Genomic DNA, 16,024 nt, shown 5'->3' with positions numbered 1-16,024 from the left:
TTGCCACAGGCATTGAATATGAGGAAGACAGACATGGCCGTAGCAGCCTAACCCAGCACATCTCTTTACAAATGGGCCTTTACAAATGTAAAGATTTTAAAATGGGATGCCAGCAACAGCTGTGGCAAATCCTTAGCATTTGTCACACCACAGTTAAAAAAATTAAATCATTTCTTACTTTCGACGGAACATTTCTGCGAATATGCAGCCAACGCTCCAAAGATCAACTGGCGTTGCATAACTGGATTGAAGCAAAACTTCAGGAGCTCTGTACCATAGAGTGACAACCTGCAAAACAAAAAGCAGAGTGGGATTCAGCAAAGTGAATATATCTGAAAGAATATGTGTGATAATTACCAGGAGAAGGAAAAGACTCCTTTGCTTTACCGTGCTGGGCTACTTACTGGCTAAAACAAAAATGCATTGCTGGACTGGAGACTTTCAGTGGCTCGTAGCTCTTTCATTTTTATAAGTGCTGAGTTCTAGGTGCTGTTTATTTATTTTATATATTTCAAAAAACATTTATATGCTGCTTTATATTGCATGTATCCAAAGCCGTTTACAAATATAAAAACATATAAAACCAGCAAAACAAAACTATACAGTAATTACAAAATTTAAATGAAAATACCATCTGCCACGTGACAGACAAGTTAATATTGGTGAGGACAGACTTGGGTGAACAGATATGTTTTTAGTTTTCTGGGCAGTTAAAATTAAAACAACATTGTTATAAATTTATAAATGGAAAAACTTGGAAATAAAGTTTGTTATGTGAGATATACCAACACTTAAAGCTACTAGGGTGAAAAGGAAACTATTATCGGAGCTTTAGAGAATGTACTGCTAAGATTTAGAAATGAATGCTAAAAGCAGCCTTCTTATTATAATAATGATATGAGCTTTCTGGAAGACTCCTCCTCTCACCCACATCAGTTTAATTTGCTGATCAGACCCACCTGAAATCAGAATAAACATACAGAACATATATAAAATGGATATGTCGAAGGGATAAATGAGGGGAGTTCAAGGATATTTACACAAGTGGTCAAATTGGTTAAAAGCCCTTTCAGCACTTTGATCTTACAACATCTGTTTTAGGAACAATTCAATAAATTAAGGGCAAAAGAAAGCTGAGACTGTTGAACTTTTGACATAAATGACCATCTAAACTGGTGTTGCAACAGCAGGATGGTGTAACTATAATCCCATTCACTTTCTGAGCTTGGAAGGTGTTAAATTAGTGATTCTTTAGGATGATTCAAATGACTCTTTCATGCATGAGGCTCCTTGGTAAACTTGTGTTAGCTCTCTGAGTAGGCACACGGCCACTGAGCCACAGCATTCAGCTTTTGTCACATGACTGAAGTGGTGTTACACAGTGGCCTAGGCCCACAACTGGTTCACACTAGGGATGGGAGAGAAATTCAGCCCAGTTCACTTTTACATGCACACCTACCTAATTTGCCCCCACAAACAAAATGCAAACCAAAAGGCAGCCATTCCAAAATTCACACTTCTCCAAATTTTGTAATGTACTTCTCCAGCTTAGCAATGTGTACAAAACCCCATATACTAGGGTTTTATTCCATATAAAAATGCATATATTCATGAAATACAAAATACAAAAATGCATTATACTGTATTAGCAAAATTGCATAAAAATGTGTATGGGGGGGCACTGAAATGCTGAAGTTCCAAGAGGAATTTTGCTTAAAAGAAATCACAAGCTGATGTGGAAATCTGGAGAATTGAACTTCAGACTGGAAAAAATAAGAAACTGGGAGGAACCAAAACCGACAGATTTGCTTATCCCTTATGGTTTGCTTATTCCCTTTATTGTTTTCAGGGAAGAAGCAGAAAAAATGGTGGAATGAATGTTATACTAGTTGATGTTTCACAAACTTTTGTGACAGTCATGCTGCACCCCTTTTCTGTGGGAGGAAGTTCACAGTAAGCAGTTACACTTTGAGTACTTTCTTCTTGTTAGCATATACAGTCGTACCTTGGTTGTCGAACGCCTTGGCATTCGTACATTCCAGCTCCTGAACAATCGAAACCCGGAAGTGAGTGTTCCGGTTTTCAAACGTTCTTTGGAAAGCTGAACGTCCGATGCGGCTTCTGCTATTGTTTCCGGCATGCCTACACAATCGGGAGCCCATTGGAAGCCACGTCTTGGTTCCCGAACGTTTCGAAAGTCGAATGGACTTCCGGGACACATTCTGTTCTAAAACCAAGGTATCACTGTATGTATTTTCAAATGTGCTTCTTTTTAAAGAAAAGGGGGGAAGGTGCAGCTGTGATTTCTGTTTCTACAGTCTTCCCACGTTATTGTCACAACACTCATGTGAGCTACAACCAAGTCCCAGTTGTATAGTATTCCATCTATGCAAACAGATTCCATGGGAGGGGTGTGTGTGTCTTGCTGCAGAGAGCAGCCATGATAATGTTCACAGTACTGAAGAAGAAAAACACTCAAAAGCAAGTTTGGGGGCCCTCAGGCCCACAAGCTGAGTGTGACTCTCTAGCAGACTAGGTAGATTCCTGAGAGCTTAATAGGCTCTACCTAGGCACCTCCCCTCTACCTCCTCAGGCTATATTCCCAGAATGCACCACTCACTGGTCCTGTTTCACATCCTCAGTTCTGGCTGGGTGGAATGCATCCTTGAACTGTGATAATTTTAAAACAGTTCACAAAACGGGATGTGAACGGAAAAGTTGTGTAGTTTTTCACCAGTGATGTCATGGGCACCAGCCTTAAGATGCCAAAGACATTTGCACACCTTCATTCCACACAGCAATTCCTGTTGCCAGCATGAAACCTTGCGGGGGGAGGGGGGGAGAGCATTTCCCAGAAACCAGTGCTGTAATTTGAATGTCAGGATACGTAATTTCCTTTCTTTTAGAAGCATTACCTCAAAAGAGATAAAACCCTGGAAAGGCCTTGCATTGCAAGCTTGCTCTTCCTTGTATTTTATATATTTAGATACATGTTATAAGGTGGGTAATGGATTAGAGAAATGGGGAGGCAAAAATTATTAATTTAGAAATTGCACACAATTTTTACAGGGAAAGAGCAGGTTGCATTTCAATCATCAGATTTGCCGTGCTTCAGTGTAATTTTTCAGTGTGGAGGGGTCTCTCAGGGTGTGTAATCTGTATGTTAAGAATGGTAAAATGTTTCCGCTTGCCTTCAAGGAACTTGCATGCAAAGAATAACCACAGGATATTTTTCTCACTTAAAAAAAACACCCAAACAACTCCGAGAGATGCAGTGAATCTGCAGTGACTGATTCATGAAGATCATTTCCCTCTGCCTCATCCCTTTTTCACCAGAGAAACCAAATAAATATTTGCGGACATTCCATTCACAGAAACAGATAAGCAGAAATGGAAATTATTCTGAAGGCAGGATATGGTGAGCTCAACACCAGAGCAGAACTTCCTCTTCTGCATTGGTTTTATTTCTATTTTTCACTTACAAAAGTGTTTGCTTAGGTAAGCCAGAAAAGAGGGATGTTTCATCTCTAAAAGAAAACAATGGCATTGCATCATTATGGGTATGTAGAAGTGCCCCTGATTGCTAGGACATGCTGAAGGAAGGACAAACCAGGTCCCCTCCTAAGAATAAGATCTGTTTTTAAATAGTAATACAGTTGTACCCTGGATCTTGAATGCCTTGGCTCCCGAACAAATCGGCTCCCCAACGATCGAAACCCGGAAGTGAGTGTTCCGGTTTTCGAACAATTTTTGGAAGCCGGACGTCCGATGGGGCTTCCGTGGCTTCCAATTGGCTGCAGGAGCTTCCTGCAGCAAATCAAAAGCTGCGCTTTGGTTTTCGAACATTTTGGAAGTGGAACGGACTTCCGGAATGGATTTCGTTCGACTTCCAAGGTATGACTGTACAGACTTAACTATATAGGTAATGCAGAGCCAAATGGCAAGGTTGACAATAGCACAATCCTTATACCTAGATGCTCAATGGAGCTTATTCCCTAAGTAGGGGTGTTTAGTATAGCAGCCTAAAGGTGCAATCTAGTTCTGCTGGAGTCAGTAGAAACTCTCTTATTAGCTTCTTAGGATCTCAGCTGCAATCAAAATGGTTAATCAATTTTTTTCTGTGCCTTCTCTCTGTGGTACGAGTTTGCATTGTAACATAAACCCAAAGCTTTAGGCTTTAACATTACCCAAAACAGAGTGTTGACGTACCTGGTTAGCATGTTTAATTCATCACATGATTCCATTTAATTCATGGTTAGATTAGAGAGAGAATAATGCAAAAGTGTGACACCAGGCATTTGGCACTGAAAAGAGTATTTGGGGAATACCTCCATTTAATGTACAGCAATTTCATATATCACAAACATAAAAAATAAAAGCAAATCAAAAGGATTTCCACATACAGTTATCCAGTTGTTCCACAACTGCTAATCAACAACTGATCTACCAAATCATGATCATGGTGCTGATAACACCAAGGTTGCAGGTCTGATCCTGTATGGGACAGCTGCATATTCCTGCCCTGCAGAGGTTTGGACTAGATGATTCTAAGTGTCCCTTCCAACTCTGCAATTCTATAATTATTTATGATTCCTCTATGATGCAATTATCTTGCTGGTTTTTTTAACAAATGAAAGGGCTCTATACAAAGAATAAGACCAAAACAAAGAACAGAGGCGTGGATTCTTTCTTGGTTTACGCTTCTTCCTTCACTGATGTGTTTGTTAATGCTGTACCTGATTTCATGTTATGAGAAGATAGCCAGCACTGTAAGACTTTGTATGCTCAAAAGGAACATTTTGTGTCTTGTCAACTGCTCTTGACCTTTAGGGAGGATAGTGCATTCATGCAGTTAGTCTATATGGTTCGGGGCTCTTTGAAGAATGAATTCATTCATAAAGATAGCCTTGTACATAAAGTAGACTCTAGTCCAATGCTGTGCCTGCAGGGAACCTGTGACTCTTCAGATGTTGTAGGATTAAGGGTCTCATCAGCCTAGTCAGTATACCCAATGGTCAATGATAATAGTGGGTGGGGGCACATCAGCATCAATAGACACCTGGCATCTTGATAACCTCAAGTTCAATTATACTTGAGAAAAGATAATTTGCAACGGTTTGTAAGACAGCAATCCTAAACATTCTTACTAGGGGGAAAGTACCATTAAACTCAGCAGTATTTATCTGAACAACTATGTTCAGATTTCCACTAATAAGACTAAAATTACTATACTTGACAGTTTGCTTTTCTCACCTCTCTGGGATACGGAAAACCTGTATATTTCCCTAACTGTTCCTTGCACCATCTTCACCACAGCAACTAAGTTCTAGGACTTTTTAACAAAACTAAAATAATTGTTTCTGAACTTGGTAACTTTCACTTCAAACAATGTTATTAGAAAGGAAACCATATTTTCTAATTATTAGTTTGTGAAGGCAATCCCACCCCTGACACTACTTTTGATTCTATGGGGCATAGATTACTTTTACGGTTCAGTGTGTGAGAATTATTTTTTCAACTGTATTTTCTTATTGTCTTCCACAGCACTTCCAATTTAATAAGCACAGTTTTATGTGCTGCATTAGAACATCTGAATCTTGAAAAGGAAAGAAACATTGAAAAGCTATGAGAGTTAAATATAAGAACTGTTTGTTTCCTTTGATGGTTTAACCAAAACACTAATCAGAACTTTATGCTATATTTCTAGGAAGAACCACATCCCTAGAATGTTGGTGCTGTTCTAAAGTATTTCTAGGTATCTCAATGCACATGAACATGTGTATATATAAACACTAGCGGAAGGCACTTCATCTCGATATAGTGATTTTTTTTCATCAAGTCTCATGCATTACGCACGTGTATGCAATTGTTACTAGACAGAACTGCAGTTTAAATTTTCTAACCAAGCCCTGATTACATAAGTAAGACTACCAGTATATTTCAAAGATTGTTTTGCACTCATTTATAGAAAATCTAACCATTTTTAATAGGAATGGAGATATATATATATATATATATATGAATAAGAGAAAGCCCATTAAGCAACTATATATAGTTCATTCATGTTTCTTTCTTTTCTGTGGTGTGGAATTACCATGATAACTCTTCCTAGCAGAGAGGTTACTTCTTGAGGTCTTCATGAGAAAGGGCACCCTACGGGAAATTTGAGGGGAGAAGTATGCATTCAAATAGCTTTCACAGTTTACTCTGCATGAGGCAAGTATATTTACCTTGGCATTCCTTGCAATCAGTGGTATGCGGTGCAACGGATAGTATTAGGTTAGTAATACGGACTTCATCTAGATGATGAACTAGTGCAGGTCACAAGATAGTGAAGTTGGGGGTGGCCAGATGCAAAACAGGAGACGGCATTCCCTATTTTACACAAGTAGCCAAGGGCAGGTGCCCTGCTCTATTTTTGCATCTGGCCACCCTAAAGCCCACATGGCACTGGTCACCAAAGATTTCTCTTGCTAGAACCAAGAGCGAGCAAGCAGATAGGATCAAGTACACTGGTTGGCCAAAGCATAGCTAGGCCTCACTTCCTCATGTTTACTCTTGACCACACAAGCTTCATTTCTGAGGGATCCCATCTCTGTTGCCTTTTCAACACATACTGAAGACGGGACTTTTAAAATAGACATGTTCTGCATTGAAATTGTTGTTAGATGTTTGATCACTTGTGTGTTTGATGCCATGTGCTCCTTTGGAAGGAAAGGCAGGATATAAATCTAATCAAATTTAATCACCATCTTCTGCATCTTCAGCTAGATTTTCCTTTTCCTTTCCTTTTTTAAAAAAACCCATACTCTTGTGCTTTAACAGTAGACTGATCTACAGACATTGGTAGATGATAATGCATTCTATCTAAAGCCACAGAAGCAGGCCAACACATTTATTTCTAGTCCTCTGTCAAGCCTATCTGAAGCTGTAACACCCACAGCCAACTGTTAGATACCACATACTAATTCCAAGCATGCCTTAGAGACCTTATTGGTTGATCTTCTAAGCATTTTGGAAAGTGGTTTGTCTGTCTGTCCATCCAGACGCTTCTTGAGATATTATCAGCATATGTGGCATGACAGTTCCCAAGATGGAAGAGTTGGTTTTTGCCTATGTTTGAATACTGTTTAACACCATTTTGAATCAAGATGATAGACCTAAAAGTTCCAAACTGAACCAACAGTTGCCAAATTTAGCAGAATGGTTCCCAAGATTGAGAAGAACAACTGAGGAGTCATGCACAGCCATCTAAACTATCAAACCACACCATTCATTTACAAACAAACAAACAAGTTTTAAAATTAACAGATCAACAAAGACAATGAACAAATTATGAGGGAAAAGTTGGAATCCTAAAATTTAAAAACCCACAAGCTTCACTTCCTGACTCCCCAAATTTTAGTCAAATCATAGCTTCCCTCTAGTCTTTTAAAAACAGTAACAGACAAAAAATGGATTAAATTAGTTTTAATTTGGCATTGATGTGCTATAAATTTGGAAAATGAATAAAAAGTAATTGGCAAAAAAGTAAAAACAGTAACAGAAAGTAAGGGGCCAGGCCACATCTGGCCTTCCTTCTAATTAAAATCCTGAAGAAATTTCCCATCACAGCTTCTGATATGTCTAAAATTCAAGTTGCAACCATTGTACTTGAAATTAAAACCTGTTTAGCTACGTCCGGAGCAGGCTTGTTTATTATGCATTTCGGAAAATCACCTTCTCTTCACATGCTGAAGGGTCAATGACAAAAAGGCAATGCCAAAGAATGTTCAAGGTAATAAGCGCTTTCATGTTTCTAGTTCTCATGTCCGAGAGCATAACATCCAGCTAAAGGGCAGCAAGATAAGAATGATATTGCTAGTTACTAACAAACACCAGATAAAAAGGGCTCTTATGGCTACTGATAAAGTGACAGCATTCTACACATTCCTCCAAGTTGAGGAAGTTTTCGAGAAAGGCAGCTATGTTCCATGTGAAGCACCACGAAACAAGCCTATCTCTGTGCTTTCAAATTCCAGCATAGCGATGGCACATTTCTCTCCCTTTCCCCCACAACCCCATCTCTTCCCCTGGAACAGAAGTGTTCTCGGGACATGCAGAAATAACTCTGGTGTGTTGCAGTTTCCACTAAAACCTGTAACCATGTAGGACAGAGGAGTTCTTTAGAGTGCCCTGGCTGCAAGCCAATGTTTACAATCCCCTGGGTGGGAAATGCAGGGTCAAAGGCTCTCGATGGCAGGCTCCACAAGCCTTTGCTGTTGCCGCCAATGACCTTCTGCCTCTGTTTTCAAAGTAGCTCCCTTGTTAACCCTTTGGAGACTGTGGGCACAAGAGCTTTAGGAAGGAAATGCCTTCCCATGGAAGCACAGTTGCCCCCTTCCGGGCATAAACCTGTCAGGCTGTGGCAGCCGTGGAATGCTGGGATAAGAGTAGACTCCCAGCAGACTATCAGGGTCACAGGAGAGAGCTCTCTTTCTCTCCTCCCAAAAGGTCACTCGTGCCAGAGGTAGCACACTCCCTCTTTCCCCCCCTCTGTTTGCCACAAAGCATGAAGGTTCTCCCAAGAAGCAAACAATGGACTTTAGATTACAGGGTTGTGAAACAGCATACTGAGTCTGCAGGAGAGAAGGAAGCATCCAATTTAGGAAGAAATGCTTTCTTCCTGCCTAGCCAATGAGCACTGCTGGAACTGGTGGTGGTGATTCCTCCTCCTGGCATATTCTCACTAAAGGAATTGGTCTTGAAATTAAAGACAGACTGAAGCAAAAAGGGAGGATTCAACACAGAGAGGAGTTAGGTGCACCTCACAGATTTCAGTTTCTCCTTTTTTGGAGAAGCAAAGCAGAGCAAACAAGTCACCCTTCTATTCCCAGTTTGCCTTACACATCTGCTGATTGCTTTCCTCAAACGTTTACGAAATTTTACTTGCTAACCAAACTTGCTGCATGTTCTGCAACCTTTCCCAACTACAAAACTTGATGGGCACATTAATTTATAAAGCAATCTAACTTCTACAGCCTCCATGCTGTGGCTTCCTCCCACACCTGCTCAGCCCCTACAATCCCCCTGCATGTACGGCTGCAAGGGTTGCCAATGTTTGGCTGCAGTGAGTTTTCCTATAATTTAAACTTCCAAGCCAGCTATAGCTTCACCTGTTAAATGCCTGCCTGTCATGCTGCTCTTAAAGATATTTGAAGCCCTGCAAGGAAAAGACTGGCAGTCTTTACCCCTGCTTGGCTCTTCCCCATTCCCCCTTCCCAACTTCTACCGCACACTTTCCCAATGGTGTTTCATCATTCAAGGTTAGCACAGGAATATGAAAGGAAGAAATGAAATGAAATGAAAGGCTTAGCAGGCAAGCACTTGCAAAAACAGCCATCCCTTTCAGCAATCTAGATGGGACAGGACCAACACCTTGTGATACTTGTTTGTGATTTCAACAACCCAAGTAAGTAACATCTCATAATCACGAAGCCTACTTTTCCAAAATGTTTTGCCCATTACCTTTCCTTGGTGACAGCCAGAGTTTTGTTATGGAAGTTGCTGGCTAAATGCTCAGGTGGCTGATGTTTCTTCAGTGGGAGCTGATACGGAAAGAGAGCCGGTGAGGTGTAGAAGTCAGAGTGTGAACCTGAGAGACCAGAGTTCAAATCCCCGCTCAACCATTAAGCTCACTGGGTAGTCCCGGGCCTGTCACAGTCTCTCAGACTAACCTACCCCAAAGGGTTGCTGTGAGGATAAAATGGAGGAGCGGAGGAGAACCATACATTCCACCTTAAGCTCCCTGGAGGAAATGTGGGCTATTAATATAATAATAAACAAAATAACCAGAAATGACTCAGGAGCATCGGAAGCGTTTCACAGAGCGGACAATGAGCTGACCTCATCTTTGCATATTATGTTCCTGTTTTCTCTTCCTTCTCCCTGCTTTATTTTGTACAAGCCTTTTGGACTGTAAGTAATTCTATATTTTTTCTTTTCTTTTTTCTAAATTTTATGTACACTGCAATGTTAAGCGTTTTAACATTTTACAATTAGGGTTTAGGAAAATACCCACAATCCTGAGAAAATCCGAAGATCTGACAGCTCTGATTTGGGCAAACTATCATCTAAGGTGTCTGAACTGGGTGCCACAGACCAGAAAAGGCTGGCAGAGCAATCCTATGCAGTAAGCCCCTCTCAATATAGAAAGACTTAAAAAAAAGGTAAAGGACCGCTGACAGTTAAGTCCAATCACAAACAACTCTGGGGTTGCAGCGCTCATCTCGCTTTACTGGCCGAGGGAGCTGACATTTGTCCGCAGACAGTTTTTCTGGGTCATGTGTCCAGCATGACTAAGCCGCTTCTGGTGAAACCAGAGCAGCGCACGGAAACACCGTTTACCTTCCTGCCGGAGCGGTACCTATTTATCTACTTACTTGTGAGCAAACCTGTGTAGATTTTCACTGCTACTATGATGGAAACAGGAAACTACAGGCACTCAAGGAATGTAGGAACGTAAGAAGCTGTCGTTTATATGGAGTCAGACCATTAGATCCATCCCTGCTCAGTATTGTCTACACAGACAGGCAGCTACTCTCCAGGGTTTCAGACGGGAATCTCTCCCACTTCTACCTGGTAGATGCTGTAACCTAGGACTTTCTAAATGCAAGGCAGATGCTCCACCACTAAGCTACAAACATTCTCCAACAGTAGTTCTTAAAAGTCAGCCCCCTACGCAGCATGGCAAACAGAATGAAAAGGAGGGGGCTCTCAAAAAGCAATATGTGTTACAGTATGGGAGTCTCCCATTCAAAGGGCGGAGTTTACAACAATTATACAGGGATGCTGAAGCTCCTTGGCAATGCCGAAAGCAGCTCCTTGGATCCTAGCCTGACTTCTGAGGGCCGGATACTCCTGGAGGCTACTAAATCTGGCAACTTTAACATGCAGTCCGAGGCGTAGGTCGATGACGTCTTTACGCCTACGCATTTTATATGGTACCCTTAAGACTCTTAACCTTTGGTTTCTGTTCTTTCAATTTCTCTGGGGTTGTTTTTTTTTTTTTGCAGTTTAACAGCGTATTTCGAATTAGTTGTTGTGGTTTCCTTCAGCGTCTTCCCCACAACAACAGCAAATCATTTTGGCTCCCAGTTTTCTTGCTATGAATACTGCCAGGGGTGGTGGTGATAGGGCTATTGTGAATAATCACTCAGCATACTGTAAAACTTCCCTGTTTAAGAAAGAGTCAATTGCTTAATGATTAGGAATAAAGAACAGAACAGAAAAGGTTATATCAGTTTCTTCACTTCCTATTTTTATCCCAAGCAACTATGTTAAGTCACTGGTCTTTTCATTACATCAGCTAGCTCTAAATTCTTTCACTTCATTGATGGGTTTTAAAAAGGCAGCATTCATTGCATCTGTGTGTCCCCTAAAGGCAGCTGTTGCTGTGAAGTCTTGCATTTTTTGCATCTGCCCCCAACCCTTAATATTATACAAATATCAAAACACCCCAAGCAGCTCCAGGTGTCCCTTTACCAATTTTTTCATGTGCCATAGACGGTCTTTTATCGATTGCAACAAAATATATCTATCTCTATATATACATGCAGCTAACAACTGATGTGCTCCATACACAGCATATAGTTAACACTGCACAACTGAAGCCAAAATATACACAGCTAAAAGGAATGTTACAGGGGGCCTCTCTCTTACCGAACAAAGCAGTCTCAGTTTGGCTCTTTTTCTCTAGCACTACCACATCCGCACATCGTTAGCTGGAAAATTCCAGATATATGCTGTAATTTTTTGTGCTCCCCCCCTGCTCTTCAATGTCCAGATGCCATTACCCCACCCCTCCCCTCCCCTCCCCTCCTTCCTTATCTGTCCCTGCTAGTTTGGTTCTTTGCCAGCTGTGGTCAACAATTAATACAACCAAAGTTTTTTGGGGGGTGGGTGGGGGGTGTAGAGAGGTGGAAATAGAGAACACCCCTTGGCAACTGGCACGGCCTCACAGGAAATACCAAATAAAAACTTTTATTATGTATTGTTTAACCATTTTGTTTGCCTGTAGGCCACCCTGCTATTGGTGCAATTTAGCAAAGCATGCTCCGTCTGGATGAGCTGCGCGCAGACTCTTTGTTTCCAGAATCTGTCACGCACAATCATTGCTTCAGCATGTGGCCTACTAAAGAAAGCGGAGAAGCAGCATGGCAGGCCTCCAGCCCCCCGAGTTCCTTTTCATTAGCCAACTAGTGACCAAATGTTAAAACGGATGAGTAACCTTTTAATATTCATGTAATTAATTTACTTTCCTCCCTTTAATTATGGAAGTCCTGACATGAAAAGCCATGGGGGGAAAGCACCAGCAGCAGAGGGGAGGGGACTGAGGGAGCTCTCTCTGCACCCCTCCCCACCCTGCACCTCCACCCGCTTGCTCTTTGGGATACGGAATGGACCACAGATTGCCATTATGCATGGCTGCAAGCAGAGCTAAACAGTAGGGGAAATTCCAGGGCTTATAAATATGTCTGTAACATTCTCTTGAATGTATTAATTAGTCTGGTATTTTAAATAGATTCTCCCCCCCTCCCCCCATGTTTCCCCTCCCCCATGCTCCAGATATAATAGCAATGGGAGATTAAAAACTCTTTTCATCAACATGCAATTACAACATATACTTCCTTTTCTTAATCAGCCGGCTAATCTACTGACGCATACAGCCATTCCCTCTCCCCCAGGATCCAACAACAAACCAGGCTCACTCTTCATTCGCTTCACTTGCTACTAAGCTATGACTGATGTGTAAAACCAGTTAGTATGACAATCCCATGCCGTTTTCTGGACACTTGAGCAATTGCCGTAGTTTCCAAATCCCCCACTGTTAAGGCCATGCAATATGGGCATAACGCTAGTAGTATTACTACAAAATATACGTATAAAGTTTGTTCTTGGCTTACTGAATGTGGCTAGTTTGAAGGAAACAAATCACAAGCCTAGGTTTAGGCAACATGACAAGCCAGACCATTACACATTTCCCGGTAGCAGAAGGAGCAGTGGTGGTCCAATATTTCAGTAACATCCACCACCAGCCCGCTGCTTGCCCACATTAAACCATGGTTTATTTTAAGTATGCTTTCATGTGACATGCAAACCAGGTCAGAGTAACTAGTATTATTTTATTAGTCCTATTTTGTTTTTGTCTCTCTCTCTGCCCTACCTGGAGATGCCAGGGATTGAACCTGAAACCTTTTGCATGCGAGGCAAACACTCTACCACTGAGCTACAGCCCTTCCCACTGTCTGTGCCATCTTATGTAGTTCATATATTTCAGATACATCAAAAGCACCAGAATTGTTCATGCAATGAACAGAAATTTGGGATCTAAATCCCAGAGCTAAAAGAAGACCCCGTATTTCACACATGCACGGAAAGGGGATGGGAATGCAGCAACATCAATGTAAAAGACAGGAGCAAAGTGCACAAACAATGGAAATTTTTTCACGGGTTCCCACTTGTCTTTACCTATTAGGAATGTCTTGTGGTTGGCTTTTAAAAAAAAATCATTGAGATGGAAAAGTTCCTTGTTGGACACCTACCTTCAGTAATGCGTAGAACAAAGGTATGTCATCTGTGACATTAATTGCTAATCCAGGCTATAATATTTCACATATTCACTGGGAAAGAATTTCAGCTATGCAGTAAACCAAGCAGCAGGGATATAAAAAGAAAATCGAATGCCTTATGATCAATTAGGAAACTGAATACACCCCCCCCACACACACACCTAGGCTAAGGGAACCTGGATACCAAAGAGAGATCCAAGGAGACAAAACATTTAAATTTAGGGCTACCATGGCAAATCAATACTCCATTCCTTCTCCTCTTGTGCCTGTGATTATTAAGGTTTTCCTTTTAAAACTGCACCACTTCCTCCTCTCTTCTGAGAGGCCAAATGCTCTGTATATTCAAATCTATGTCTAAGCACTGGTGCAGTTATGGAGGTCAGGCTATGCATATGTAAATGTCATTTGTAGTGATTTCAACAACAACAAAAAATCAGTGGGAACTTTCCTAGATCTCAATCCAGCTGGTGATATCCCTATGTAGAAAGATGATCCTACAATCTGATTAGTTTAAATCAGAAATAGCAAAGGGCCTTGTAGGGGAAAGCACTTTAGTCGCCGGGATCTGAAAGCATTGGGGAGTTGAGGTAAGATGTCCATATCCAGTCAAAGTCAAATGATGACTCTGGTTGTCCAACAGTAACCCAAATCACATTTAGAAAGGATGGGAAAGGCAAGAAGCTATTGGTTTGCAGTCTTCTACTGTGCTTGTAGCTTTCAGAAAGTTACTCCATTGAGAATGGTTGCAAATATACAATCTGTTCAATGCTAAGCTTGCTTGGTGAGGCAGGTTTGCTTGCTCTTGGCAACTATGTCAACCTTTGAATGGTAAATGCTGGTGTTACAAAATGAAAGGCAATTCAGGAAGCTCAGATAAAGTTCAGGTAATGTTTACACTGGTTATAAAAATCTGGAAACAATGCAGAGATTCAAAAGAAGTATTCTTTGCTGCTGTTCCTGTTTTGTTTTGTTTTAATACGGCCTTTAAACTTGGCCAAAGGTAAACTCTACCCTAACTCTTGACTTGTACTGAGCTGAAACCACCTTATGTTAATATATCACAGTTCACTTTCTTGACTAAAACTAAAAGACCAACAATAAAAAAATTCTTTAAATATATTAGGAACAGGAAACCGGCTAAGGGAGGCAGTTGGCCCTTTGGACAACAAGGGAGTCAAAGGTGTCCAAAAGGGGGGAAAGAAGACTGAAGAGAAGCTGAATGAATCCTTTGTGTCTGTCTTCAATGTAGAAGATGTAGGGTGGAAGTTTAATGTGAATTAACATATTCATTAGGGGAAATAACTATTTATCAAAGTATTCAGTATATATTTTATTTTCTCACTCTTTTGATATTTAGAATGTTTACTTAGGAAGATCCCTTCAGGATAATTGTCTGAAACAGTAAATTAATTTCTGCAGATTCTTGCATCATATGACTCCTAATCTATACAGCTGAAGAGCTTTGGGATGTCTCAGAGTTCTGTTGCTAGTGTTGCAAAACGAAGTAGATCTGTATTTTTCTAAGAACTTCTGTATACCACAGCTTCAGTGAGAGAGCATACATTTTTCAGGTTCAATCCCTGGTATCTCTAGGTAGGGATGGGGAAGACTCCTGCCTGAACCACCTCTACAGAGCTGTACTCTGACTTGAAATAAGGCTGCTTCCTATGGTCCGGATTCTCATATTTTTATTTATTTATTACATTTTCATACTGCCCTATGCACGTAGACCTCAGGGCAGTTCACAACATACAATATAAAAAACACAAAATGCATAATAAAAATAAGAACAGAAACAAACCAATGATCCCCCTTCCACAGCACATTTAAAAGGGCATTGGATGTCAATCAGCCAAAGACCTGGTTAAAGAGGAACGTTTTTGCCTGGCGCCTAAAGGTGTATAATGAAGGCCAGCGGAACTTCCTTGGGGAGAGCATTCCACAAAAGGGGGTGGAAAATATTATTATTATTATTATTACTAATAATAATAATTTTCAATTTCTATTTCCAAATATAAATATAAATCACGTCTCTCAAACGTGATTATATCAAGACAATAATGCTATATATGGCTTTTTAATTCCACACTTTTGATGTGAAACATTTAGCTTTACACAGTGCGCAGGACTCTCCAAAGCCTTCCCACTCCTAATGGCATTAATTGCAAACTGAGCTTTCTTTCACAGTCTAGTAGAAACTAGCTTTCTGGAACTGGGATCTGTACAGACTTTGGTCCATTTAACAAGGTCAGACTGTTTATTCTCGACCAAATTCTTTCCCACTGTAAAAAGGTACTTTTAAATGCCACATTCCATAGCCAGTGCCAGTAAGTCACTGAAGCATATTTTCCCACAAGAACTGATACGATGGATGGGACTCTACTTATTTAAAATTTCTACCGTTCGAATTACAT

General features: G+C 40.7%; 1 protein-coding gene across 4 annotated transcripts in view; it reads right to left on the bottom strand.

Moving 5' to 3' along the window:
• CDK6 (cyclin dependent kinase 6) overlaps window positions 1-16,024 on the bottom strand; it is a 101,283-nt gene that overhangs the window by 26,945 nt on the left and 58,314 nt on the right. For all 4 annotated transcript variants that reach the window (XM_082194196.1, XM_082194198.1, XM_082194197.1 and 1 more), the window contains exon 5: window positions 179-288. In XM_082194196.1, coding sequence (XP_082050322.1) covers window positions 179-288 — 110 coding nt within the window. The remainder of the gene's footprint in view (window positions 1-178; window positions 289-16,024) is intronic.

Source organism: Podarcis vaucheri (genome assembly GCF_965113315.1).
Source record: "Podarcis vaucheri genome assembly, chromosome: 12".
NCBI lineage: Eukaryota > Metazoa > Chordata > Lepidosauria > Squamata > Lacertidae > Podarcis > Podarcis vaucheri.
This window is presented reverse-complemented; position numbering and strand designations above follow the sequence as displayed.